The 26,360-nt window shown below is 39.6% G+C and overlaps 1 protein-coding gene across 4 annotated transcripts in view; it reads left to right on the top strand.

Moving 5' to 3' along the window:
- The window catches only part of IL16 (interleukin 16), a 170,426-nt gene that overhangs the window by 71,936 nt on the left and 72,130 nt on the right, over positions 1 to 26,360 (top strand). For 2 of the 4 annotated variants that reach the window (XM_043987106.1, XM_043987107.1), the window contains exons 3-4: positions 4,207 to 4,343; positions 21,166 to 21,298. In XM_043987106.1, the coding sequence (XP_043843041.1) occupies positions 4,207 to 4,343; positions 21,166 to 21,298 (270 nt within the window). Of the gene's footprint in view, positions 1 to 589; positions 2,704 to 4,206; positions 4,344 to 21,165; positions 21,299 to 26,360 lie in introns of those variants that run through there. The other 2 variants (XM_043987108.1, XM_043987110.1) reach the window with 2 other exon arrangements.

Here is a 26,360-nt window from a genome sequence, read left to right as displayed (position 1 = left end):
TTCTCTTTAACTTTGTTTTGTCATTTTTAGCATTAATGATTCTGAATTTTGATTCAAATATCTGTCACATTTTCTTCCTTTTCTAACTCTGTGTCACCTGAAAAAAAATTAAGCTCAATTTTACTTTGTTTTCAGGTCTGGAGTCTTTCTCTCCTTCTCTTCCCTCACCCATTGAAAAAGCAAAGAAAAACAAAACCCTTGTTACAAACATTTATACTCAGGAAAACTAAAATCCTACATTTTGTTTGGGCCATCTCAAAAAAAATATGATAATGTCTGTCTTCACTGAATCCATTACCTCCCTATCAAGAGGTGTCTAGTATGTTTCATCATGGATCCTCTGGAATTGTGGTTGATCATTGTGTCGATCAATGTTCCTAAATTTTCTCTAAGTTGTCTTTACAATACTGTTATTATTGTAGAAATTATTCTGTCATCTGAAAATTTGGTAAGTATGTGTATTATTTGTTTATTTAAGTCATCAATAAAATGTCACAACTCTATGGTACTTTACTAGAAACATTCTTCTAAGCTGACAATAATCCATTAATCAATACCTGTTGAGAATCTACAAAACTTTTATACTAACTCAAATCCTAGAATCTTATTAATAAAACACTAAAGGGGCAGCTAGATAACACAGTGGATAAAGCACCAGATCTGGATTCAGGAGGACCTGAGTTCAAATCCGGCCTCAGATACTTGACACTTACTAGCTATGTGACCCTGGGCAAGTCACTTAACCCTCATTGCCCTGCAAAAAAAATAAAAAAATAAAATAAAATAAAGCACTAAAATAGACTTTATCAAATGTTGTCCTAAAATCTAGGTATATTACATTTCTAGGGCCTTCCCTTGATCTGCCAAACAATATTATTAAAAAGAAGAAATTAAGTAAATTTGGCTTGATTTGTTCTTCATGAACCTATTTTGCTCAGAGTGATCACCACAGTCTTTGCTAAATAGTCACAAATATTTGTTTAATAGTACATTTTAGGGGCAGCTAGGTGGTGCAGTGAATAGAGCACAGGTCCTGGAGTCAGGAGGATGTGAGTTCAAATCAGGCATGAGACACTTAACACTTACTAGCTGTGTGACCCTGGGCAAGTCACTTAACCCCAATTGCCTCACCAAAAAAACAAAAACAAAAGCAAAAAACCAATAGTACATTTTAGACAATTGCCAAAGATAGATATCATATATATATATAAAATATTTGTAGTTGCTGTGGTATGTGTATTAGAAAGAAGGTGAAGAGAATCAAATGAGAGATCTTTTTGGCAGAGAAGTATAGCTCTGGAATTGTATGGTTCCTGGATGACTTTTCTTATGTTTCCATCCATGTTTCATTCATGTGTGACCCTGGGGAAGTCTTGTGCAAGGAGCTGTCCTATGGCTTTGATCACAAGAATCTCTGAAGGGGTGGTGGATGTTTCTATCATGAGGCCAGAAATAGCTGTGTCCTTGACAATACCTTCTCTATTTTTGGGTGCGCCTGTGTTGGAGATCATGAGATTTTCACGCTAGTAACACCAGCATATCATGGTGCCAATTCTACATTTTTCCTTCCCTCAAATAGTTTGGTGAATGGAGTGCAATGCTTAGGCCAGTAACTACAGCTAATACAAGTATTGATTGTAGGAATGCTTATATAATCACAACCTCTCAGGCCCTTCCACAATGGGTGCTCTGATGCTGCCTGAGCCTATGATTCTATCCCTGCCTTTTTAAAGAGACAGAAGGAAGAAAGAACATTATAGAGTCAGCTGGTCTTTAGGACTGATCCTTGAATTGTTCCCACTGATTGGACACACATAGTGTTCAACTGGGAGAAAAGAAGCCCTTTAATGGGAGACTACCAGAGCTTAAAGACAGGCTTTGGTTGGTCTTTATGGTTGAGTATTTTTGGAGAAGGAACTATTGTACCTTCAATGTTGGATATAAAGCAGGAAGAGAAACTAGGATTTGCATACACTGATGTATGTCAATATTTTAGACTGGGAGGAGGCAGTTCTATGGGAATTTCCCAAATATCACTAAATAAAGAGTTTTAAGACTTGTTAATGGAGTAACTCTCTCAGATCATCAGGGAAGCCAATAGACATTCATCTGGCTAAATGCCAGTCTGAAAGGCTAGAAGAAGAGGCGAGCTTGGAGTCAAGGTAAGTGGCATGGCCGTCAGGCAAGCAAAAGAATTTTGAAATTAAGACATGTAGGGGCCCTTTGCCAAGGAGAAACTTCTCAGCCTTTCTATAACCTGTGCTTCAGAGAGGGGTGTTCTTAATTTTCTGGTCTGGCACTACCAGTGGGCTTAGTCCTGGGACAATAAAAAGGGTCCCTTAGGAAAGCAGAAGAAAGTTGTGATTAGGCTGGTAAACTTTATCACCCCAAATGTCCAGCTATATTGTTATCATTGGTGACACCATGACTAGGGATGACAAAAATATACTTCCTTTGTGTGGGTATGGATCTGACATAGCAGTAAAACAACATTTAACAGTCACTTAGGAAGAAAGATGAGAGGGACTTAAACCTAGAAGAGATTTGAAAGAAGGTTGGAAATGATTGTCATTCCCATTATCAACTTTGCCTGTAAGAAGTTTGGGCCAAGAAGACTTAAGTGTAAAAGTATGAAAAGACTCCTGAAGATAAAGCTATTTGAAGCCTCTTCCTCAACTGGAGATAACATAGAAAGAGAACAAGGTAAGGAACCTATGGTTTATGGCTCCAAATAGATTCTTGAAAATGCAGAGAAGGTATTGGATATGATTACTGATGAAGACATGGAGAGTGGCTAAAAGACAAGGTAGAGAATGTGGAAGAAGCTCATAAATCGCTATTACAGATGGCTTGCTCCTCCCTTAGGAGAAGGAGATGACCAAGCAGTGGTAAGAAATGGGTACCTTTTTTCTGGCATAAACTGGTTCCCCATTCAACCTCACTTCTCAGTCCTCTATAAGTGTTGGATGGAGAAATACATAACCACCCCTTCTCTGGAGACTGAGGGAGGATAGGGCTTAGGCATGTGATCAGGGAAGCAAAGCATTTTATCTGTGGGGGCAGAAAAGCAGCAGCTGCTGTCAGTGACCTTGAGGAGAAAAAATATATATATTTCTCCCACGCCGAGGCTGTTTGTAGGTAGCTCATAAAAGCAGGGAGATCCAGAGCCTCTGAGTTGGTGTTTAGGCTGATCCTCTATCCCGAAGCTCCAGAGCTGTGTTTGTTGAAAGGAAAGAGAGTAAGGAAGAGGTGAGACCTCTTTTTGGTGGAGTAGTTGGACAATGAGAATGTGGGGTTCTTGAGTTGCCTTCCATTGAAGTCTGTGCTTATATCTCCTTGCAATCGTTATGTCCCTGGGTAAATCTTGCACACCAGATTATGCTGCCAGCTGCCTGAGGTTGGTTTTGAGCACGGAGAATACAAAAGAACTGAGTGAGGATGACTTTGTCAGAAGTTAAGTGACATTTGTGTCTTTGGAAACATCTTGTGGGTCCTTCTGTATCTTCTTGAGCTTGACTGTGTGAGAAGTCACAGGACCCTAGTAGCAGGCTCTGAAGAAAGAGGAAAAAAGGATCAGGAAGTTTGGATTGAAGGCAGGGGTGGAGAGGGAGAAGGAAATTGAAGACCATCTTCAGAGGAGATTAGGTACTACTCAGATGGACAATGCTTTATGTCATGTTGACATCAAATAAAACCAGCAGGCTATTAGGGGGTGAGGGAAAGGAAGAAGGGACTCACCTATACCTCCTGATACTTGCTTTGAGTTGGGTTGGTATGAAAAGTAAACTTTGTTTTACACTTTTGCCCAGCACTCTTAAATGCTACTTAGCTAATGTCTTCCTGGATGCAAAAGAGAGGATCATACTTAATCTGTTTTTAGTCTGAAAGATGGTTTTGCATATGAAAAACTCTTTTCTTTTAAAATAGGAATGCTTTCTTTTTTTAAAGCGAAGTATGCTAAAATGTGATTCCTTGTATATGGGAGTGACTATCTATAGCAACCAAACAGTTTACCATATATTCTGAAGTTGAGAAAGCCAGGGTCAGCTCAGCATCCAAGTGGACTATTTCCATTTGAACATGGGCGTGACAGGCCGCTGTAACGGTTTAACGGGTTTATGAATGTTGCACTGTGTGACACATGAGGCCAGGTCTTCAGAGACTGTGAAATCTGATTCTTTGGCCCCTTGCCTCTTCCTGACACAGGAGAGCAGCGTCTGGAAGCAGTGCATAACCACTGGGAGTGAAGGGCTGGGTATCCAAGTCTCCCAGACAACCATCGGTACCTCCTTTGGGAAGGGGTTTGCCGTCAGCCATGTGATGGGAGGAGGGGCCACCTACAGGTACAGTTAACACTCAGTGTCAAAAGTATTTCATGTGATTTACAGTCAGCCATTTTCAGGAATTGTAGGCTAAATTGTCTATACCCAGGAAAGCCTCTTTCTTATCCCATCTGTGGTGGGAGAGTTGGTCCCCAGAACTTAGATGAAGTCTGATTTGGCTGAGACAAAAATGGAGTTAGGTTTCAGGTAGGTCACACAAAGATTTAATTTTGTGAAATAGAATGAAAGTAGCCAGCAGAAGGACTGGGCTAGCTGGTCTCTAAGGGCCTTTCAGACTCTTTCTTTCCCAGAGGGGTGACTCCAAACCTCCCAGAGCGGCAGTTAAAGCCACAAAGGAATGTCTGCAGCAGATGTAGTTTGAATTGGGGGCAAGTTGGGATGTATGTGTGGTTGGAGAGATGGGGGAGGGTTCAGAAAGGGAGCTTGGAGTATTTTTCCTTTCCTTCTAACTGGGAATGAGCAAACTAGTCATGCCCTCACTTAAACTATTCCTTTCTGATTTAGCTATATAGAACCTAGCTTCTTAAACTGTGGGTTGCAACCTCATATGGGGTCATGTAACTAAATGTGGGGGGTTTCAAAAAATTTGGCAACAGTAAAAGGTGATGCCTACCTATTTTATGTACCTATGTACCCGGAGTTACATAAAAATGTCTCCAGCAAAAAGGGGTTGTGAGTGGAAAAAGTTTAGAAGCCCTGGTATATAGAATACTAGCTTCATATAAACAACTGATGAGCTGAATCATATTTCAGCCCTGTTTCAGGAGAGAATATGAACGGGAAATACAGGAAAGGTTTTCTCTCCATGACTCGGAGGGGTGGGAAGAGTGGAGAAAAGAGGGGCGAGTTATGTTGTTGCCTGTTGTATAGCTCTTAAGGGAGAAATGGTTTAAGATTCTGATACAGGCACCCATTTTATAAATTTGAGGCTTTGCATTTAGATGATAATTAAATCCATGGGGTTTTGATAGGACAGCCCCAACAGAGCCATAACCAAGAATTTTTAGAACTTCAGTGAGCAGCATGAAAGATGGTGGTGGTGACCCCACTTGATGGAGGGGAAGTAGTTTGGGACACAGGCAGGCAGGTGCTAGGAAGGCTACTCATTCTCACTCCCTCCTCTCCCTAACCCCTCTTCCTACCTCGGAAGTAGGCCATCTGAAAGCTTTATATTTCAACCAATTATTCTTGGTAACTTGGTGCTAAGGTGCTATTGCTTCTCCATACTTGGTATTCAAGAACCCTGGTTCCTGGGCCAAAGGCTAGAGGAGAAATTCTAACCCTTTCAACAAACGTTTTTTGGGAGAGGGCTGAAGTAAAGATGGAACTGACTCCCCAGAACACACACACACACAACCCCCCAAAATATCATGTTATAGCTGGAAAGGGCCTTAGGGATCAACTAGTCCAAGACTTTTATTTTAGAAGAGGAAACCGAAACCTTGGAGGGGAAAATTAATTTGTTTGAGGTCACAGAGGAAGGTTTATTCAGTTCTCGCTGAGAACGAGGATGAATTGAGGTAGTGTCAGAACCAAAATCGTTATCACAAATTGTTAGAGTTAGAAAGAGCCATAGGGACTTCATTTTCTGATCCCCTCATTTTATGGAAGAGGAAACCAAGAACCCAGAATCAGTGCTGCAGAAAGCACTGGGACCTAGATGTCCTGACTCCTAAGCCAGAGTTTTAGTTAGGTTACTGAAATTTGGCCCTGTCAGAGCAACAGCCTCTGGTCTCATGAATCAAGATAAACCGAACAGGAAGAGGATCTACTCTGGTCCCAAGCTCATTAACTCTAGCCCTAGACTCTAGTCTTAGGGAAATTTGTGAATCTAGGGAGGGAAAAATTAAGGGAAAGAACAAGTCCCCAGGAAGGTATGACTCTCCAATCAGGGATGTGGCTTTGCTTCCCTTCCCCAGCTTGTTTCCCTTGAAATATTATGTTCCCTTATACCCATCCCTCTCCTGGGGCAGGATATACTGAGAGGTAGTGGAGACTCCTTAGGCCTGGGCAGACATTACCATCCCCATGAGTCCTCCTGCTCCCTGACCTGAAGAGGGACCAGAGGCTCTGAAGTGGCCTCCGCTTGCCTCATGGGACAGCCTAACTATTTCCTGTGGTCCATCACACTTTTTGCCCAGATCGTCCTGAGCAGTAGGAAAGTTGGGAAAGTGGGCAGGGCAAAGATTCGAGAAGAGATCCCTGAAATGAGGAAGGGAGAGGAACCCCTAGGAGATTCCAGTAGCAACTGAGGCACTGTTTTTATTTTTGTTAGCTGCTCCATCTGAATGCCCTGCTTTCTCATAGGCTGATTGTAGACATGTAGAGGTAAGGCATTTCCTAGACTACTGTTTTGTTTTTTTTCAGGCTGTCTTTATCCTTGGGGTGGAATAGATGGCAGGATGGACCCAGAGAGATGCCACTTTGGATACTGAGGGAACCATCTGACTAGAGGCTGTGACTCCTTTTTCTTCCCCAATCTTAGACTAGGCTAGCTCTTGGATCCTTTTAGTCCTGGCCTTGACCTCTGCCCTCCTTTGCCCAGGAACCCCTTGAGATGGAGTGGAAGCTGGAGTCTGAGCCACAGTCACAATTGAGCTGCTTCCCTTATAGAAGCAGATTTTTGTCCTGCCTCATTTCTGTCATGTTCTTCTACCTCCACCTTCTTCCTTTCAGTCTAAGTACAGCGTGCCACCCTTAACATTTCCCAGTTCCAGGCACATTTCCTATCCAGGGACAAATCCCCAAGCTAGGGCAAAGCCTCTACTGCCTGCCCCTAGTTCTGATTGAACCCTATAGAAACAGACTTTCCTCTTGTGTTTCATGCCTTCCAATTCAGGTGACTTGGGAGTGGCTATGTATGTAGGCTCAGAAATTATTCCTTTCCAGGTATGAATAAATAAGAGAGGAGAAACAGAAATCAATTTAGCCAATTATCTTTCTTAAAAAGTGTAGTTCATGGGAGCAGCTAGGTGGTGCAGTGGATAAAGCACCAGCCCTGGATTCAGGAGGACCTGTCTTCAAATCCGACCTCAGACACTTGGCACTTCCTAGCTGTGTGACCCCGGGCAAGTCACTTAATCCCCATTGCCCTGCAAAAACAAAACAAAACAAAACAAAAAACCAAACAATAATGGAAATTTACATAGTTCTTTAATGTCTGCACAGTGATTTATGTATAATATACAAACAAGACAATATAAAAAAGAATAAGATTTAAGCAAATGTAAATAAATAGATATAGATGGGTACCTTTGTCATTAAACCCAACTATTATCAAATACAACCTTTGCCTTATCTTTGTGTTTCCTTTTTAATCACAAAACGACTTTAATTTACCCAGAATCCCTTCTGGTTTATGACCCCACTGGCTCTTTCTAATGCTTTGGGACTTCAGGGCATCATGTTTTTCTATCCCATTCCACTTTCAGACCTCAAAAGTATTTAGTTGCTTAAAGGTTATTAGGAAATACTAATTTCCTCAACACTTCTTTTTCTCTTTGTATTCCCCATTCTAATTGCTTTTCTAGCATCTCCTTCAGCAGCACAAATAGAAATTTATATGGAGTTGTACTTTTGTTCATCTCTTTAAATGCATAGCTCATTAAGAAGCCATCAGCTATTAGCACTTTAGAATTAATTAGTTTTGCCAGAGATTGGCAAACTCATTAGCTTGAGGGACTAGTAAAGGTAGCTTTAATAAGGAAGAAGGAAGAGTGTGGAACATGGGACAGGTTCTGGGTAGGTTCCTGAGGAGGAAAACCCAGGGTGTTTGAAAGACCAACATGATGCCATTTATTGGGCATGGATGGGGTGAAGGCAACAAGAAGAAAGGGACTGTATAGAATACCATCAAAGAAAATAGAAGGACCAGGTATTCCAATTGACAATAATTTCTTTATCACTGTAAAAACTTTTCTACAACTTTACTATAATTTCTCCTATCTGTGAAAATGTCCTTTAAATACAAATAGTTATGTTAAATTATAATTTTTACTTTTAAATAAAAAGTTTCATCCTATCTCTAGTATGTGCAAGTGTATAACATCCCACCAATTAATGCAGCTTGGTCCTTTGAAATGGTTTAAAATTCTGGTCCTTGTTAACTGAAGCCACTCTTTCCAAAATACTAATGATTGCTTAGTAGTCATCTGATGGTCTTTCCTCAGTCATCTTCCCAGCTTCTGTAGCCTTTGATTTTGTTAATCATACACTTCTGGATATTCTCTCCTGATTCTCTTCCTAGTTGTCTATCAGATTCCTTTGCCGATTTATCATCCATGTTGCATTTCTTTACTCTTATTATTTCCCAAGGCTCTGTCCTGGGTCCCCTTTTCTCTCTTGACTCTTGTGATGATTTCATCAATGCTTATGGGTTTAATTATCATCTAAATGCATATTATTTAATCTACCTGAAGTTTCTCCCTTGAACTGTCTGCCCCTTCCTTCCCAACTGGACTTTCAAATTGAAACAAGAAATCTTAACCTCAACATGTTTAGAGCAGAATTCATCTCTCCTCCAAAAAATACTCCTCTTCCAAAATTTTCTATTTCCTTTGCAGGCATTAACCTCATTTTCTCACTTCTCTTCTCTCCACATATCCAATCCAATCAGTTGCAAATTTTTCACATTCCTACCTCTATCTGATCCCTTCCTGAATAGCTATCACTTTGGTTTGGTCCCTCTTTATCTCTACATGGAGATTGCATTAGCCTCCTAATTAGTCAGCCTGCCTCAAATCTATGCCCATTTTAGACTATCTTCAACATGGCTACCAAATGCTTTTGTTTAATTGCACACCTAAGTCATTCTTCTACTCAATAAACAAACTCCTGTGGCTTTCTCTTGCCTATAGAATGAAGTATAAACTCCTCTGTTTAGCTTTTAAATCCCTCTATATCCTGGTCCCAAACCATCTTTCCAGCCTATTCATACATTATTCCCCTTCCTACATTCTATGATTCAGCCAAACTGGCCTTCTTTCTATTCCATAGGTTTGGGAATTGGTGAGGACTGTCTGCCTTTAGATCTTGCCTCAGTTACTTACTGGATGAATCATTTAACCATTCTCTACCTCAGTTACCTTGTCTGTAAAATGATGACCTTTAAAATCCCTTTTGATGGAGACATAAAGCCTCATGGGAGATTTCAGGACATTGCCCAAGTAGGGGATGGTGGTGCAGAGATCTCAGGGTCCTATTAACAGATCACTTGTCAGGAAGCTGCTCACAAGTGAGGGGAGAAGCTCACCTGGGATGCAGGAAGACCTGAGGACCTCACCTTGTTTGGCATGTTTTGGCCTTCGTTGAACCACAGATAACTTTCCTATGAATTACTCGAAATTGGATACAGTCACAGTGAGAGGGGATGACCCATCCTCTGGACCTAAGGTGCCCCACATCCCACACTTCACCCCAGCTCATGCTGCCTAGTCTCCCAAAGAGGAAGTATAGAGGAAGATGGCAGTACAGTGGGACAAGTTTCAGTAGTAACTGCTCTTTTTGACCCCAGGATGTGGTGAGAATGTGCTTGTGTTAACAACAGCCATAGACAGGATTCAGGGTTGAGTGACATGACAGGACCATGGAATGGACATGGTGGTGGGTACCCTGGCATAGATAAAGGAAAAGAGGTGGTCATACTACTGATGTCAGGGGACACTAGAGGTTTAGTAGAGGACTATGAGGTATGAGAGGACTACTTGTGTGGCCAGGGTAGGACTGAGGGAATAATTCATAGGGCAAAGATTTATTAGCTCAGCCCTGATTTTGGTTCTTGTTTGATCATTTCAGTTTTGTCCAACTCTTCATGACCCCATTTGGGATTTGGCAAAGATGCTGGAGTGGTTTTCCATTTCCTTCTCCAGCTCACTTTACAGATAGGAAAATGAGGCAAATAGGGTTAAGTGACTTGCCCAGGGTCACAGCTAGTAAGTGTCTGAGGCCAGATTTGAACTCAGAGAGATGAGTTTTTCTGACTCCCGGCCCAGAAATCTATTTGCTGTGCTATGTAACTGCCCTGATTATAACCCTACTTATATTATCACAAGGCACCAATCCCAATCTGAGATCTTTAACTCCTGATTCCCTTTCTTTCACCACAACCTCCTAACTTTATCATCTCCAACTAATCTATGAAACATGCATCTTCAGTCACTAAATCCATCTATTGGCCCCCACTTCTGACTATATATAGGTTATCCCTCTCCTATACTCCAAGGTCAGCAACTCTGAAGTACTTTCCCTATCACTTTGGACTACTATGTCCCTCTAAAGTTCTCCTGAATCTACCACACTGATTCCCAGTCTTATGCTGTGCTTAATGTCTACGTTCTTCATTTCTTCTCCTAGGCCAGATAGTGCTAATGAAAAAAAAAAAAGGCAAAATTGACCAAACGTGACCCCTTGTAGCTTCCTACTGCTCAATCCAATTTCAAACTGGCCCTTGTTGTTGCTCCGCTGTCCTTTAATTTGTATCTCATTGTCTCTCTAATACACCCCATCCTACTAATTATTCCAGATCATTTCTTTTCATAGTTGCCCATTTCCTCCCCAACTCTCATTCTCAGCAAATGATGTTTTTCTCTTTTCATTAAAATTTTGGTCACATTCCATATGAGCTACCTCAAATACCCCCTTCCTCCGGACAGCCCTTTATTGATTGTCCTGACAGATTCTTTCACCTCTTCCTCTTCAAACTACCCCTGGACCCCACCTTTTCCCACTGCCTCAGTACTCTAGTGCCATAATTTTGCCCATCTCTCCCTCTCTACAGGATCTTTCCCCTACTGCTTTCATGTGAGCCATCTCCAAATCTTAGAAGCTGTGTGATACCAGATAAGTTAATGAACCTCTCTGAACTTTCCTATTCTATAAAATTGCAATGATATTTGAGGTTTCTTCCTCACAAGGCTGAGTGTCAAACGAAATGGGGGATGTAAATTGCTATAGAAATGGGCACTATTATGCCTCCCTGAGAAGAAGCCTTGAAGCTAGGAAGAAGCTAGATCCAAGATCTGACTGTGACATTTCCTGACTTTGTGAACCTAGACAAGACACTTAACCTCTCAATGGCCTAGAAAACTAAGAAAATCAATCTTAGAGAAAGTGCCAATCTGCATTGGGGAGGGATTTTCCTCCCCTGGGAATTCCCCATTCTAATGAAATGATACATTTAATCCTGATGTCTCTTATGAATAGTGATAATAGAATTAGCAATCCCAAGCTGTCCTCTTATGACAGGGTATAGGCAGGAGTGAGTGAAGCTAATTAGAAGGGGCTAGAAGGGTCAGTCCAGATAGATACCTAGGTGGAGTCTTGAATTACTCCCCTTCAGAGGACTCCTGATTCCCCTTCTCTCACCACAACCTCCTAACCTTATCATCTCCAACTATTGTACCAAACATGCATCTTCAGTCACTAAATCCATCTATCTCTTCCCCCCCCCACTTCTGACTATATACAAGCTTCCCCTCTCCTACACTCCAAGACCTTTTCATTCTAGCCAAACAGGTCATGTAGGTAGGCAGGAAAGTCCCAGAAGAGCAGACAGAGCTGGAAGAAATAAGAGTATACAGTGTGAGACTGGGTCCTGGTAAAGAACATAGATAAGTTCAAAAGGGACAGGCAGGTCTTGGGCAGGGTTAAGCATATGAGAGGTCATCGGGAGTCATCAAGAATGAGACTAGCAAATTTATTGTTGTTCAGTCATTTCTCAATCATGTTCAGTTCTTCATGACCCCATTTGGGTTTTTTTTTTTTTTTTGGCAAAGATATGGGGGTGGTTTGTCATTTCCTTCTCTGGCTCATTTTTACAGATGAGGATTTTACAGCTGTGGGTCACACAGCTAGTAAGTGTCTGAGGCCATATTTGAACTCACAAAGATGAGTCTTTATAACTCAATGCCTGCTACTCTATCCATTGCACCTCCTAAGTGCCCCTAAGAGACTAGCAAATAGGTAAGGCCAAAAAAGCTGTGAACTACAATTAAACTAGAGTACTAGCCATCCTTTGATTCAAGGCTCCACGTAGGTATCTGGACTGGCTCTTCTAGCCCCTTCTAATTAGCTTCACTCACTCCTGCCTACACCCTGTCATAAGAGGACAATTTGGGATTGCTAATTCTATTATCATTATTCATAAGAGACATAGGGACTAAATGTATAATTTCATGTATAATTCAATGTATAATTTTCACCTACTTTGTACAGAACATTCCTCAAGGTAGAAACACACTCCCTCTTCTTACCTACTTATTTTTTACCCATTTAAAATAAAAATTAATATTCATTTTTAAAAATTTTGAGTTCAAAATTCTCCAAATCTACCCTCCAGCCTCTCCCCTACCTACTGAGAAGGCAAGCAATGTGACACCTATTATACATATGAAGTCATGCAAAATATATTTCCATATTAGTCATATTGCCCCCAAAAAGCAAAAATAAAAATATACTTTGATTTGTATTCAGAGTTCATCAGTTCTCTCTCTAGAGGCAGATAGCATTTTTTTTGTCATGAGTCCTTTGGAATTGTCATGGATTATTGTACTAAGTCTTTCACAGTTAATTATTGTTACAATATTGCTGTTACTATGTACAATATTCTCCTGGTTCTGTTCACTTTACTTTGCATCAGTTTATAAAAGTTTTTCTGAAATCATCCCCTTTGTCACTTCTTATAGCACCTTAGTATTCCATCACAACCATATATCACAACTTGTTCAGGCATTCTCCAATTGTTGGGTATTCCCTTTCCCAAGAAGTCTTCCTCAGTTCTTTCTCACCCTTTCCAACTAGAAATGATCTCCCCCTTTCCAAAGAGACTTTGTCTGGAGGGCAGCTAGGTGGCACAGTGGATAAAGCACTGGCCCTGGATTCAGGAGGAACTCAGTTCAAATCTGGCCCCAGACACTTGACACTTACCAGCTGTGTGACCCTGAGCAAGTCACTTAACCCTCATTGCCCTGCAAAAAAAAAAAAAGAAAGAAAGAAAGAAAGAAAGAAAGAAAGAAAGAAAGAAAGAAAGGAAGAAGGAAGAAAGAAAAGAAAGGAAAAATGAAAGGAAAAAAAGAAACATGAAGAGACCTTTTCTGGATTACTCCTTTGCCCCCAATGAATTCTACCTTTTATTATACCTATTTGTATACATGCAATACTCCATCTATTAAATTTTAAGCTCAGAGCTTCCGAGCCAAGATGGCTGAGTGAGGAAGCAACCCACTATAGCTCTTCCAGATTTCCCCACTAAACTAACATAAAATTACCTCTGAACTCACCTAGGAACAGGGAAACAATCTACCAGCCCGGCAGGAAAGGTCAATGAGGGTAGTAACTATCATTTTTATCTTCAGTTCCTTTTCTTGTAACACAGTTTGGTACATGGTAGGCACTTGAACCATTGCTGAAATGAATATAAATGAAATAAAAGAGACTTGTCTATGGACGCACTGAACTAGGAATCAGGAAGAGAAGTTGAAATGTTTCCTCAGACATTTAATGGGTGACCCTCAGCAGTCACTTCACCTCTCAACCTCAATTTTCTTATTCATAGAATAGTAATAATAATAGCACCAAACTTCAAGGGCTGTTGTGAGGAGGCTCAAATGAGATAGTATATGCAAGTCACTTTGTAAACCTCCAAGCACTATAACACAAACACCTTCCAGTTGGCTTAGGAGCCATAGTAGAGGAACAGTTTGGAAGAAGAATCAAACGACATAGCAGAACAGAAAGAGCACTAGACAGAGACAAAATATCTGGGTTCAAGTCCAGGCACTAGCATTTATGAGCTATGCAACTATTGGGGGAAGTCATTTAACCTTAATTTCCTCAGATAACAAGGAGGAATAATAATGCTTGTCCTTTCTCACAAAGTGGATGTGAGGATCAAGCAATAAACAAGTTTCTTCATCACTGTGAACCACTATGTAAATGGAAGTGATATCATTACTGAAATATTGAAAATGACTAGTCATGAGCACAGTCAGTGAGCCACATGGATGATGTCTATGATGCTTCCTGTACCACAGCTCAATTGAATAGCTTAAAAATCATAGAGAAAAATTTCTCATACTGGAGCTTTAAAATGGTTCTTCCTTTTCCTCCTCCTCCTTTAAAAAAAAAAACACAAGGAGCTTTCTAATATTCCTGCTCACTAGTTGAGTGACCTTAAGCAGGTCATTTCAATTTAATGGGCCTTAGTCTTAGTTGTGAAATGAGTATATTGGAAGACATGATCTTCAAGGTCTCTTCCAACTGAAAAATTGTGATTCTACCCCCTGAGGGTTTGAATCCATCCATTTTATAATCAAGTTTTAATTATTCAGGGACTGATTATGTGGTTGGTAGATTAACCAGAATTTTGGATTTCTACTCTCCCCCAACGTCCTTGCCATCAGTGTCCTAATTTCACATTCTGTTAGCTCACAAACCAAAGGGTATCTTCCCTCATCTGAGGGAAGGAAGCAGTGAAATTTGGATGAATCAAGAGCATCCTGCTAACAGTGCCAGTAAAATGTTGATGCTATACAGGTTGAAAGTACTTTGTGTAACTCCAAAACATGGCAATTAAATCCAGTTACTTAGTTTAAAAACTAAAATAAGAGATTCCCTTTGTTTCTATTCTTTTAGTTATCTTTTAGTGATAATTAAAAGTTTAGAGCAACTCTTTGACTTTTAACCTTTGAACTACTGTGGTTAACAGGAGTTAGTCCCCTTCTGGATCTGTAATGACATTTCTCTAGATCTCCTAGTTCATGGAGCCATTATGAAGCACCAACTGGGTTCAAAGCTCTGTGCTAGAAGTTGAGGGAAAGCATGGATTTGGATAAAATACAATCCTTATCCTTACTAATAGCTTACAACTTGAGGGTTTACAAAGCTATTCCTTTAAATTATCATTATTCCCACTTTTATAGATGGAAAAACCTAAGAACTTAAGGGACTTGCTTCTGATAATCAATCAGTCTACAAGTATTTAGTGTCTGCTATGTAGGATCTATTATTATAAAGAAAGAAATAATCCTTACTCCCAAATAGCTTACATTTTATTAGAAGAGATAATAAGTGTGCATTATATATATACATATATATGAATATACATATGTATATATAGCATAAATATGAAGTGAGTAGATAAAATATATACAAAGTAGTTAGATACGAGGTAACTTTGGAAAGAGAACTAATAAGCATTAGACCTGGAGCCCAAACCCAAGTCTTCTGACACCTACACTAAGATACTTTTCGAGGAGTTAACAATCTAGTAGGGAATATGAATATACACAAATAATTTAAATACAGAATAATATTATAAATGCCTAAGACAGGTAATAAGTGTAATGGGTATTTTGAAGAGGAAGGGCAAGAGCCAAGAGGTAAAGTATATTTTTTGTGGAACAGCTAGGAAGCCAGTCTTACTGACAGGGAGTAAGATGAAGAGGAGTAAGATAAAAGATGTCTGGAAAGTTTAGGAGGGAGCTAGGTTATGAAGGGTTCTGAAATTCCAAACAGAGGATTTTTGTACTTGATCCTGGAAGTGATAAGGTTAAATAAATAAGGTTAAGAACTCCTGTAGTAGGACATCCAGCTGTAGATATTCTATAGACAGCTGGATATGCAGTTTGGAGTTCAGAAAGAGAAGGGCTTGATTTGGGATTTATTTGTGTAGACGAGATAAATGAGTAATGTCCAAAGGAGATGTCTTAGGGTATCTAAGGGAGAAAGTTTGTAAAGAAAAGAACCAGGGATAGAAGCTTGGGGAATACTCACCAAAAAGGTCAAGAAGAAGATAATAAGCCAGTGAAGGAGCTCCAAAAGGTGAAATTAAAAAAAAATAACAGGAAAATATTTTTATCTCTGGAGCCAAGGGAGAATAGATTATTTAAAGGGATGAGGTTGGTAATCAAGAGTCAAATGTTATGGAGAGATCAGGAAGAATGAAGATTAAAAAGAGTTCATTGGATTTGACAATTATGAAGACATTATTGACCTCTGAGAGTTGTTTTACTAAAGAATAGGATGGAAGTCAAATTTGTAAGGAGTTGAGGAGAGGATGGGTGGTGAGGAAGCAGGGGTATTTATATTATACAACTTTTAAAATGTTTTACAGTGGAGGAGAAAAAGAGTTGGGAAGGCAGATGGGTGGGTTAGAAAGGTCAATTACACAAAGGAGTTTGTTTGTTTTAAGAACTAGGTAAATTGTAGGCAGATGAGAATAACCAGTGGAGAGGCAGAAATAATGATAATAGCTAGTGGTTTCCTTATAACAACCTTGTGAGGTAATACAAGTATTATTATTCCCATTTTGCAGATACAGAAAATGAGGTTGAAATGTGGAAAGGCTTGCTCAGGGTCACACAGATGTTTCAGAGGTATAAAATGAACTTCATTCACCTGAATCAAAGTCTAACACTTTAACACACCATACTATATGTTTGCCGAAGACATCATGCTATAGAGAGGAAAGAAGTCTGTATTTGCAAAGACCTGGATTCAGATTCCATCTCTGCTACCTAAATAGGTTGTGACCCTAAGCAAGTCAGGGCCTCCCTGCATCTTAGGTCCTCATTAGTAAAATGAAGGGATTAGACTAAATGGGCCCTTCCAATTTTAAATCTATGATCATAGAGAAAGATACTGATGATTGAGGAAGGGAATGATACCATGAATGTACAGCATGGGCCAAAAGTCACGAAGGGGTCTGTTTGAATAACTTTTTTTTTTTTTTAGTGAGGCAATTGGGGTTAAATGACTTGCCCAGAGTCACACAGCTAGTAAGTGTTAAGTGTCTGAGGCCAGATTTGAACTCAGGTACTCCTGACTCCAGGGCTGGTGCTCTATCCACTGAGCCATCTAGCTGCCCCTGAATAACTTTTTGAGAAGTATTTCTTTATTTCCTTTCTCTCTCTCTCTCATATATATATATATATATATATATGTATGATATTATAAATTAAAAATTAAAGAGTTATTAAATATTGAAACTCCTTTACGACTTCTTGATTTTTGGCCCACCCTGTAGATAGAATTAATAGTGAGAAAGGAGATATGTTTTCCTTTGTGACCAAAGGGAAGGAGGATATAGTGAATGATGATTTTGAGAAGTTCTGAGCAGTGGTTACAGCCTTTATAGTGAAGTAGCCAAGTCCTCCACTAATAGGTATTGGAGGGGACAATCAACTTGGGATGTGACAGGTGGATGAAAAATTTGAAATAAATGCTTTGGTGAATGAGGTAGAGCACCAATAAGAGGGCAGTAGAAGGATTGCCAGGAAGCAGTGAGAGCCCATGAGGGGCATGCATCATGATTTTGACATGCACCAGATCAGCCCAGTTTCATTACATTTGCCACCAGTAATACTCTTCAGCATATGCTTAAAGGAATCAGGTAATGAGGACTACCCTGGTCAAAAATGAAAGGCCATGGGGACAAAGGGTTGATTCTAGGACAGTGAATAGTAAAAGAAGCAATCCTTGGGATCAAAAGTGTGTATGGAGGTAAATGAAGCAGGGTAGTACAATGTCAAACTCTGGAGTCAGAAAACAGGTTCAAATCCTGTCTGTGACCCTTATACATAGGCCCTTTACCCCCTTAGTCCTCAGTTCTTTATCTGAAAAATGAAGGGATTGAAATAATGGCGTTTGAAGTACCTTTCTGCTTGAGATCTGTGATCTTAAGGTCCTAAGCCTTTGTAGAGAAATGGACTGAGAGATTAGAAGAAATCAACAGATTGGAGGCTTTGATAAGGATGATGGGGTGGTTTAGTAGAATAGCCCAGAGTGGAGTTTTGAATTTCAGGATTTTGGGGTAGTGCAGTTCCATGAGATGGATGCTCTAAGGCCTCACCAAAGAGAGGAGACTTTTGGAGTTCAGAACATTAAGAAATTAAGTCCTCAGGAGGTATTGTAGGAGTTATTCACATTTTCTGTGATATGGATCCCTTAGGCAGTCAGTCTAACAAAGCCTATGGGCACTTTCTCAGAATAATGTTTTTAAATGAATAAAATAAAACAAATATGATTATAGCAGAAACTAAAGGATAGTGGAAATAAAGATGTAATTTTCCCATTAAAATTTATATAATCCCTAAGACTATCCACCAAACCCTTTGGGGTCCATGGATCTCTTGTGTTAGACAATTAGCTAGCATAACTTGACATTTCCATAGATGATAATGGCTGTGACTGTGATAGAGAAATCATGAGCCAGTTGCTGAAGTCATAGACAAAAATGAAAGGGAGTTCTGGAAGTAAGCACTGATGGTAGCCATGATAGGAAGACAGTGATATAAATGGATATCTTTGATGTCATAGAAGGAAAGCTTGTCCAATTATTGACTAGAAGCATGATTTGGGAACAGTAGAGTCAGGGAAGGAATAAGCCACCCCATCTTTGTAAGAGTTTAAGATTGGTGGGTGGGGGTAGGGATGAGAGAAGTAGAAGAAAGTGGATTGTAATTCTAAGGGTCACAAGGGATCCTTGAGGAAAAACTAGGTTTCAGTGAAAGCAAGATGGGTGAAAAGAAAGTTGGTTTAAAAATGGAAAGATATATAGCAGCGTGTTGAGAATAGAGAGGAATACAATAAATACACAGTGGAATGGATCAGGAGAAAGGTCAACTGTGTAGTCATGCATCTGGGAAACATCAAAGCTGAGGAGAATATAGTGAGTGAATGAATGGATCATTAAATGAATATCTCTAGTCTATGAAATCATTGATAGAGGAAACTCCCAGATGAGAAATCTCCCTTTTCCATTCTAGGTCAGCACCTTTTCTGTAATTTTTAAGTCTTAGAGGGTTGTCTAGATCACTCAAAGTTTAATGACTTACCAGGATCATACAACCAGTCAGTATGTGTCAGAAACCAGACTTGAATCCAGGTCTTTCGGGCCCTGAGATCGGCTCTCTATCTACTAGCTACATATGGTAAAATGTGATAGGAGAAGGGAAGGCTTCATAGAGGAGATGGAAAGGAGAGAAGAGTACTTGTTAGACATGGGGGAAATCATGGGTGAATACATAGAGATAGGAGAGGGCAGGGCTGAAGTCAGGGAACAGCCTGTGTAGAATGTGGGAAGAGAAAGCAGTGGGACTGAGCTTTGGCAGGGTTTCCTGGCAATTTAGCTGTAAGTCTCTTTGCCCCTTGATCTCTGCTGTCAAGTAGTTCTGTAAGCAAATACTTATGTGTTCTCCAGGGAGCTCACACTTGAAAGGAACCATGGGATAAGCCCTCCCATATAAAAGTGAATAATCATTCTTCAATTCTCCTTTTGGTGTGTTCTGGCTTTTGGATATACTACTTTCCTTTAAAGCATAGTACATCTGTAATGGGAGCCGGGCTGTTCTCTGAGCAGGACAGAATGGACTGGATCATGGAAGAGTGAAGAGAGGCACTCTCCCTTTGTGTCTCTGCCCCAGGATGAGAATTTCGCTTAAACTATCTCAATTAAAAGAAGACAAAAGGGACAGTGACATTGTGTGCTATCTGTTGATGTTCCATACTGGCTATACTACTTATTGCATGGTGTGTTATAAAGCTGGAATAGGAATGGACAGCTGGGTCCTACCTAATCTAAGATCTATTGCTAATTAGTTGTCCTCATCTGCCCTACCACCAATCACTTTGTCTTCATGTCCTCTTATGGCAAATGCTACACATTGAGCCTTGATTTTTTGTTTTGTTGATTGTCTAGACCTAAGAAAGTGAAGGAGAAAATTTTAATAATGCAGATGAAACTTAAAAGTGCATTGTGGAGGGGGGCAGCTAGGTGGTGCAGTGGCCCTGGATTCAGGAGGAACTGAGTTCAAATATGGCCTCAAAAACTTGACACTTACTAGCTGTGTGACCCTAGGCAAGTCACTTAACCCTCATTGCCTGACCCCCCCCCCAAAAAAAAGTACATTATGCATGTTTTTCCCCCTGGAGAGTTTATCATCAAACACCAATATACTCCTAGTTGGACTGGATTAACACTAGATTAACCCTATCAGCTCTAATACTCTATGATCTCATTTTTAGCAGACTGAAATGTGACTAATTCATTCATTTCAGCTGGCTCAATGATCAATTCTGGTTGCTATGTGACTAATTTGATCAGAGTGACTTGATCAATGAGTTTTAATAAGTATAATTGAATTAATTGTTCCCTGACCCAATTTGACTAGGATATAGACAGTGCCTTGAATCTAGAAGAAATAAAGGTTAATTGTTTTGAGGTAAATTCAATTGGAAAGTGTAAAAGTTCCATTATTCCTTCCTCATTGTCTGAGTATTCACATAGGGAGGTATCATGGTATAGAAGGAAATATACAGGCATTGGAGTAAGAGGACATGTGTTCAAATCCTAAAATGCTTACTTATTACCTATATGACCTTGGATAAATCACTTAACTTTCCTTGGCTTCAGTTTTTTTTTTCATTTGAAAAAAGGAGGATATTGGACTAGGTGACCTCTATTGATCCCTTTCAATTTTGATACTATGAATACATCTCAAAATGGGGAGCAACAGGATACAATAGGAAGAATATCAGCTCTGAAATTCTAGGTTCTAGGTTCAGATCCTTTCACTTATGTTAACATGTGTGACCTTGGGAAGGTCACCTAACTTCCTAAGGCTTAGTTTCCTTATGTATAAAATGAAAGGGTTGAACTAGAGAGCCTCTGAAGTCCCTTCCAGCAGTAAAATTATGATTTTGTTTTCTTCTAAACCTTTGAATTCTCAAGAAAAGTCTAGCCATCAAGAATCCCAACAATCTGAGTTCTGGTGTCCACTATGTAGATCCAATGGGAATTATGGTGTGCTTTTTTTCCCACTCTTAGAGATGGCCGATTAGCATCAGGAGATGAGCTGTTGACACTTAATGGACAATCTCCTAAGGAGCTCTCCAATCAGGAATCGAAATCTCTCATTCAGTCAGCAACGGGCTTGATCAATTTAGGGATTGCTAATGAGGTAAGCAGAGGAATTATAGACTCACATGACAACTACCTAAAGCTGAGACTTCTTCGTCTCAGAGGAGAATGAGGGAAAAATCTGGTTTGAAGGCACTCCCCCTCCCATCTCAACCACAATCCATCCCTACTACTAATGACAAAACCTCAGCTCACATAGCCAATGTTAACTGTGAAAGATGGAATAGAAGAACTTTGTATCTGTTGACGTGTGCTAGCTGGGATCCTGCACTCATTCTTTGATGTGTGACTATTCCAACCAGAGCACATTTTCCATGAATGTGATCAAGCATCCCTCTGAGCCAAGGACAGACATTTTGCTCCATTAGGGCTTATTCTTTTGAATCCTTTTTTTAACATGATAAATTCAATAGGCACAGAGGCCCTTGTACCAACTTAGACACACTCATCATTTAGCTCAAACTTATAGGACTTATTTTCATCTGAAGAATAAATACAGAATTCTGAGCTGGAAGAATCTTTTAATTTTTTTTACTCTTTAAAAAAACTTTAAAAAATAATAATAAACATTTTATTAAAGTTTTGAGTTCCAAATTCTACTCCTCCTTCTCTCCCTCTCCTCTCCCCTCGCTGAGGTGATAAGCAATCAGATATAGGTTATACATGTGCAATTATGTAAAACATTATCATATTAGTAATTTTGTATAAGGAAACTTGAATAAAAAAATGAAAGTGAAAAATAGCATGCTTCAGTCTGTGTTCAGTCAATATCAGTTCTTTTTTAGAAGGTGGATAGCATGCTTCATCATTAGTCCTTTGGGATTGTCTTGGATAATTGCATTGCTAAGAATAGTTATCATTCACAGTTCTTCATCAAACAATGATATTGCTGTCTCTGTGCACAACATTCTCTTAGTTCTGTTCACTTCACTATATATCAGTTCATATAAATCTTGAGCTGAGAGAATCTTGAAGATCATTTTTATTTGGAGGAGCAAGCTGAAGTACAGAGAAGACCAAATGCTTTGCCTCAAATTACACAGCAGAAATGGAACTAGAACACAGATTTTCTCCCAGTAAAATGCTCTTTATACTATGGGATAATGCCTCTTTATGTGCAAAACATATTGTTCTGGGGGAAAAATATTTTAATTATAAGACATTTGTCATAATCAAGGGGAAGCAATTTCCCCTTATCCTCATGGCTTATCCAAGTGTTTATGGGATGTGGTGAAAGAGCAGTAGACATAGTATCAGAATACCTATGTTCATATCTCATCTTTGCCACCAACCAGCTGTGTGATTCTGAGAAAGTTCCTCGACCTTCCTGAACTTCAGTTTTCTCATCTATAAAATGGTCCCTACAATACTTGTACTCCATGCCACATGGGGTATCTTGTGAACCAAATTAGGTTGTATATATAAGGCAGTTTCTTTACTTTCAGGCACTCTGTAGTATAAATTCTCATTAATCATGGCTAGCATTTATTGGGGCAGCTGACTATGCCCTCTCTGCTTGTCCCAAATGGATAGGTGAAAACACCTTCTATGTTAGGTTGAGACTTAAAACTTTCAAGAGACATGGTTTGAACTTACTTTGTTTCCCACGCCAGTTTATGATAAAATGTAACCTTTCTTTCCCATAGGAATTATGTAGTAAGATAATTTATACTGTGGCTCTATCTTCTCAGGTAAAATGCAGTGTGACAAAATTATCCAGAGAATTCACTAGTCTTGACCAGTCCTTAACACTTTGAGGCCTATAGGATAGTTCTGAGACAGTGCGCACTTGCAGTCACTCTGTAGATTGATCTCAAGGGAGAATGAGAGTTTTACAAGTTCTGAACCACCCTATTCCTCCAATACTATATTCTCATAGAGTCGTACCTAGTATGGGGCCAAGCATGCTTTGTCCTGGATCACTGACATCCAGAGGGCTGTCCTTCTTTCATCCTGGCAGCCTTGTGGAGACCACCATCTTATTTCACAAGGGGCCCTACTCCCTCACCTGTGTTCAGTCTCAGTGCTCCATTACCAGGGTCCCTGGGCTGTGCAGTGGCAATCTCCTCCAATTCTCTTGCCTGGTCCCATAGAGTAACTTTCTTGGAATTGCCTTCTTCCTCCCCCCTTTCCCTTCGCCCCCACCTTCATAGATGAATAAGTTGTTCTCTTTGGAAGATAGTCCACATTCTTTCCTAGTACAAGGACCCTTGTTATTAGACTGTTCTGTTTTATATCCTTTTCATCAATAGACTCTTCCCATGCCCCAAAGGATAGCAGTATTACTTGTGATTCTATAACCTCTATAGGTCTTAGTTTCCTCATCTGTAAAAAGAGAAGGTTGGTCCAGATGGCTCCAAAGAGTCTTTCTACTTTTATATCTATGATCTTCGGGTCCCAGCATGCCTATCCCCTGTCTGCTTAAAGCCAATGCTGGTCGATTGATCTTATTTTAGGCTGGGTCTCCAGTATTGAGAAGATAATATTCTTTGCCTTGAAGGCCCATAAGCATATGTTCTCAGCTTCCCTTCATGCACTTCATAAAGTATCTTGATATAGTCTACATATAGAGATGATTTTTATAAAGTAATCTTTTAAAAAAATTTTTTTAGTGAGGCAATTGGGGTTAAGTGACTTGCCCAGGGTCACACAGCTAGTAAGCGTTAAGTGTCTAAGGCCGGACTTGAACTCAGGTACTCCTGACTCCAGGGCCAGTGCTTTATCCATTGCGCTACCTAGCTGCCCCTAGAGATGATTTTTAACAACTACAGTGGATAATTGCAATGAGGAAACCCCTTTCCCCTTCACTATGGAGTTTTGTTTTCAGATTATATGGTAATTGCTTCAGTGTCTATGGAATGACATCAATTTCTTTCCACTTTTCAGACTATTGCCTAACATCTACTAGGGGCTTAATAAATGTTTATTGATTGATTGATTATCTGCACTTTATAACAATCTTGCCACTAATACAGAAAGAAGCCAAAAAATCTTTTAATTAACTAACACTATAATCATTAGGGAAAAAAATATTTTAAAAGGAAATTTTGCAAGCAAGGGCAATTCTGGCACAGTTGCTAACCCTCATTTCTGTAGTTTACTTTTGCTCCTGGTAGGTATGACACAAATAGCATTTGAAATTCAGCCTTCTTATTTACCCACACAAGCTACTACTTATACTGGAAGAAGTGAAACAAGGGACTATTTATTTATATAAGTCGGTGTTGAAAGGAGACCTGAGTTTTAATAGGAGTAGCAGAATTTTGCACTTGCAATCAGAAAGATATGCATTTGAATTCTATTTCTGATATTTATTAGCACTGTGAACCAAGGTCAGGAAACTCAATATCTCCATGTCAGTTTCTACATCTGTAAAGTAGAGATAATGATACCTGTAGTTACCTACATTAAAGGGTCTAGTAGAGGGGGCAGCTAGGTGGTACAGTAGATAAAGGACTGGCCCTGGATTCAGGAGGACCTGAGTTCAAATCCAGCCTCAGACACTTTAAACTTACTAGCTGTGTGACCCTGGGCAAGTCACTTTAACCCTCATTACCCTGCCCCCCCCCAAGAAAAAAGGTCTAGTATAATGTAAGCTCCTTGAGGGGAGATACTGTTCTTCATTTCCCCCCACCCCTCAGTATGCCCAACACTGGCAGAGTGCCTTGAATTTAGTTATTGTTGTTATTGAGTAGTTTCAGTCATGGCTGACTCTCCATGACCTCATCTGGGGTTTTCTTGGCACAGATATGCCATTGCCATTTCCTTCTCCAGCTCATTTTACAGATGAGGTAATGGAGGCAAACATGGTTAAGTGGCTTGTCCAGGGTCACACAGATAGTAAGTGTCTAAGGCTAGGATTTGAATTTTGGTCTTCCTGATTCCAAGCCTGGCACTCTGTTCACTGTATACCTAGCAGCCCAATATGCTATGTTTATATAATTCTATTTCAATAGTGGAATCCAGGATCATGGACTGACCTTATGAAATCCCAGTAATAAATTAATGGAACATGGTTCTAAAAATCATCTTTGGTCAAATAATCTTCTAAGCCTTTAAAAAACTGATTCTGTTTTTAAGAATTCATAGAACTAGAGTTTGTCCTGAGTGAATAGATCATTTTTTGACTTGGTAGTGCCACCTGGTGCTAAAAAAGAGAATCGATTCTCCAGTTCCTCTCCAGTTCCCCAGACTGAGTTGCATGTTAATCCTCATGATAAAGCGGGGGTCATTCTGAATCAATTCATAGACTTAGAGAATGGCCCAACTGGCATCGCTTCTGGGAACTCTTTTATTTTATAGATAGGGAACTAGAAGAGTTCTCCATGGGTCACTATAGGAACAATTGGAAAGACTGCCAATTCATAGAAAGGTAACAAGATTAAGATAATAGCACCTACCTCACATTGTTGTGGGGATCAAATGAAAGAACAGATAGCTAGCTAGCTAGGTGATAGATGGACGTGGATATGTCTATATAGATATATAGACATATCAGGCAGCTAGGTGGTTTGCTGGATAGAGCTCCTGACTTGGAATCCTAACTTAGGAAGGCCTAAGTTCAAATACTACCCAAGAAATTTATTAGATGTGTGACCTAGGCAAGTTACTTAACCTCTGTCAGCCTCAGTTTCCTTATCTTCCAAAAAGTGATAATAGCACCTACTTCACGGGGTTGTAGTGAGGATCAAATGCAAAAATAATATATTCACAAACATATAATATACACATATACACATGTGTATTCACATAGATGTATATGCACACAACTGACACGTATACATGTGTGTACATACAGACAGACATGCACAGTGTACACAAACACCTGTGTATGTGTATGTATATGTGTATATATTGTGTATATATATATATATATATATATATATGCATGTGTGTATACACACATATTTGCAACCATAAAATGCTCTAAAAATGTTAGGTATTTTTCTTCTGGCTTACTTTTCTATTTCTGAAATGACGTGGCTAAGAGCATAATGATAATAAAGATAATAAGGATAAAATATAATTTTATATGTATACATGTATATACATATATATATATACATAATGATATAAAATTATAGAAAAGGACTTACATTATT

The sequence above is a fragment of the Dromiciops gliroides genome, chromosome 2 (assembly GCF_019393635.1).
Source record: "Dromiciops gliroides isolate mDroGli1 chromosome 2, mDroGli1.pri, whole genome shotgun sequence".
Classification (NCBI taxonomy): domain Eukaryota; kingdom Metazoa; phylum Chordata; class Mammalia; order Microbiotheria; family Microbiotheriidae; genus Dromiciops; species Dromiciops gliroides.
The sequence above is the reverse complement of the archived record's forward strand: the minus strand, read 5'-3'. Positions and strand labels throughout refer to the sequence as shown.